This window comes from Stegastes partitus, unplaced genomic scaffold (assembly GCF_000690725.1).
Source record: "Stegastes partitus isolate 25-593 unplaced genomic scaffold, Stegastes_partitus-1.0.2 Scaffold439, whole genome shotgun sequence".
Lineage (NCBI taxonomy): Eukaryota > Metazoa > Chordata > Actinopteri > Pomacentridae > Stegastes > Stegastes partitus.
Window position 1 is genome coordinate 341,076 of NW_007578170.1, and position 2,966 is coordinate 344,041.

Here is a 2,966-nt window from a genome sequence, read left to right on the forward strand (position 1 = left end):
CTGTGAATCATTTATGGACAAATTTAAGTAGTTTTGGACAATCTCTATGTAAGTTTGGACACATTTTGAGAAACTTTGGGCAGGTTTCAAATAATTTTCGACAAATCTAAGTAATCTCGGACAAGTTTCATGTGATTTGGCACAACTTTTATCTTATTTCTGACCAATTTTAATACTGTTGGAAATGTTTGACTAATTTTAAACTATTTCCGATCATTTGGGACAAGAATTAAGTCGTTTTTGGACAAATGTAGTTAATTTTGGACAGATTAAGAGTCATTTTGGGAAATGTTAAAGTGATTCTAGACGATGTTTGTCTTATGTACGATAACATTTAGAACATTCTCTACAGGTTTGAAGCCATTTTGGACACAACACAAGTCATTTTGGGCAGTCTTTGGTCATCTTAGACACGTTTCAAGTCAGCAAACAACTGGACCTCGTCGTTGCTGTGGTGGTGCCGTTACCTCGTAGGTGGCCAGCCGGTCCAGGTAGGACAGCAGCTTCAGTCGACTCCGACACAACTCCTTCTGCTCCAGAGTCAACCTAAACATACGAACACACACATAGAGGCGAGTCAACAACGAGTCCTTCAGCACAACAAAGCTCCACCCAGAACCCGGAGTCAACCCGACTCCAGCTCCGCCGCCGGCTCTAAATTAACTGTAAATGGAGGCAGCACAGGGAGTCCGCGGGGAGCCGTATACCAACACCTGGACCGGTGACGCCTCCAGACCTCATCATTTCTGAGGCCACAAATCAGCTGCTTACGGCCACGCCGACCATTCAGCTGTTATGTATAGGACGCCGGCTGTCGGCGGGCTGACGGATCGGCCCGCCAGGATCCGATCCGTTTCCAATGTCGCTTAATCACCGTCATAAATAAAAGCGAACAGCGAGCAGCGAGCTGCGTGGGATCTACCTACAATTCAATCAGTCAAGGTGAGCCGGGAGGCGGCAGAACGAAGGCTGCTGCAGGAGCTCCGGCATTCACACGACCGCCGGTACACAATCATGACGGTTACCGGCTTTTGGTGCCACGTTCAGGTCATTAGGGGCGATTTTAAGACAAACTATGAGTCATTTTGGACAAAATTAGGTCACCTTTAGCTGGTTTTAAATAATTCTGGATCATCTTGGTCTTATTTCAGACAAAGCTGGAGAAATCTGGGACAATTTGAACTCGTTTTAACAGCTTTAAAATCAAAACAGCAAAAAAATGGAGTAAATGTACGTAGTTTAGGACAAATGGAGTCATTTCGAAACAAATTCCAAGTGATGTTGGACCATCTTTGTCTTCGTTTGGACACATTTGGGGAAATGTTGGGCAGGTTTCAAGTCGTTTTGAACAAATTAAGTAATTTGAACAATCTGAACTAATTTTGAGTCAAAACAGCAAAAAACAGGGACCAAGTTTGAAATAATTTGGGGAAAATTTAAATGGTTGTGGACGAATTATGAGTAATTTTGGACAAAATCTAGTGATTCTGAACAACTTTTAAATAATTTTGGACCATCTTTATGTCATTTTAGACAAGTTTTGTGAAATCTTGGACACATTTCAAGTCATTTGAACAAATGTAAGTAATTTTGGACAAGTTTTAATTCCTTTTAGACAATCTTTATCCTATTTGGAGAAATGTGGAGTAATTTAGGACAAGTTTCAAGTTATTTCGGACAATCTGCTTTATTTCCGATCAACCACAGAGGAGCTGAGCTCTCTACTGCCATCTTTATTCAGTCATTTTAAGACACATTTTATTAATTTTGGCCAAGTTTCAAGTTATTTTGGAGTCATTTCCGACAATTTGGACTAAACTCTGACATGTTTCAAGTCATTTTGGAGAATTTTGAGTCATTCTTGACATTTTTCCAGTAATTCTGGACAAACTTTATCCTATTTTGGACAAATTTAAGCCGTTCTGGTCACGGTTTAAGTCATTCCGGAGCATTCTGAGTCCTCTTAGACAGGTTTGAAGTCAAACAACAGCCTGACCGGGCTAAAAACTGGGGCCGGAGCGACCGCCGGGGAGCTGACCTCTCTAGCGCCGTCTTAATCCCTAATCCCTCATTACAGAGAGCGCTATCGGCCTTATCGGGTTCCCCTGCACAGACTAGCAGAGATTAGCAGCAGCTCTACACTCTGTGGCACTTCAAAGACGCCGGCTCGCTGCTGCTAATTACTGCTTTGCTCTGTTTCTTCACAGCGGAGACGAGAGGAGGATGCTAGAGAGCCGACTCTGAGGCCTGAGCGACGCTCGATCACAACTTCAAACATTTACAAAACAGACTCAGAAAGTGAAAATGTGTTGACGGCGTATCTCGGGGCTTATCGACGTCTCACGAAGCTCCTGGGTCAGTCTGAGTCATTTCAGATAGCAGCGTTTACTCACTTGGTATTTGGGACACAAAACTGAGAGGAATTTGGAGAATTTAAAATGTTTTCAGACCCGAAACTTTTCGATTTTCACCCCAAAAGACTTGGAAAGACATTTTCAGGCTTCAATATGTCCAGAGATAAAACTCCCACAGCCATGAAATGTGTTCCCACCGATCCACATGATTAGATTTCAACATGAAGTCAGCATGAAGCAGCTTGTAGCCCATAAAACACCAACATATTGACCCAGTTTCTGGTTCCTACCAAAGATCCACATCAACACTGAGTTTAAACAGCACATGTAAGTAATTTAAGACAAGATTCAACTCATTTTGAACAATTTTTTCACATTTTGGAGCAATTTTGACTCATTTTTACCAGATTTTCACCTTGTCTGGTCCAACTTCACCACATCAGGTTCTACTGATGTTAGACCCTCAACAGTTGGTGAAATGAGACCAAAGACTGGATTCTGGTAGAACCATGGATCCATCCATAGATAGACACTGACAGGAACATTACGGGGATCAATACCATCTTTTTAATCCTTTTTAAATAAATCTTGAGTAATTCTGGGCATATTTTG

The 2,966-nt window shown here is 42.0% G+C and overlaps 1 protein-coding gene across 1 annotated transcript in view; it reads right to left on the reverse strand.

Moving 5' to 3' along the window:
• The window catches only part of nbas (NBAS subunit of NRZ tethering complex), a 232,923-nt gene that overhangs the window by 179,075 nt on the left and 50,882 nt on the right, over window positions 1–2,966 (reverse strand). Inside the window, exon 18 of the mRNA XM_008286182.1 lies at window positions 468–546. Within this exon, the coding sequence (XP_008284404.1) occupies window positions 468–546 (79 nt within the window). The remainder of the gene's footprint in view (window positions 1–467; window positions 547–2,966) is intronic.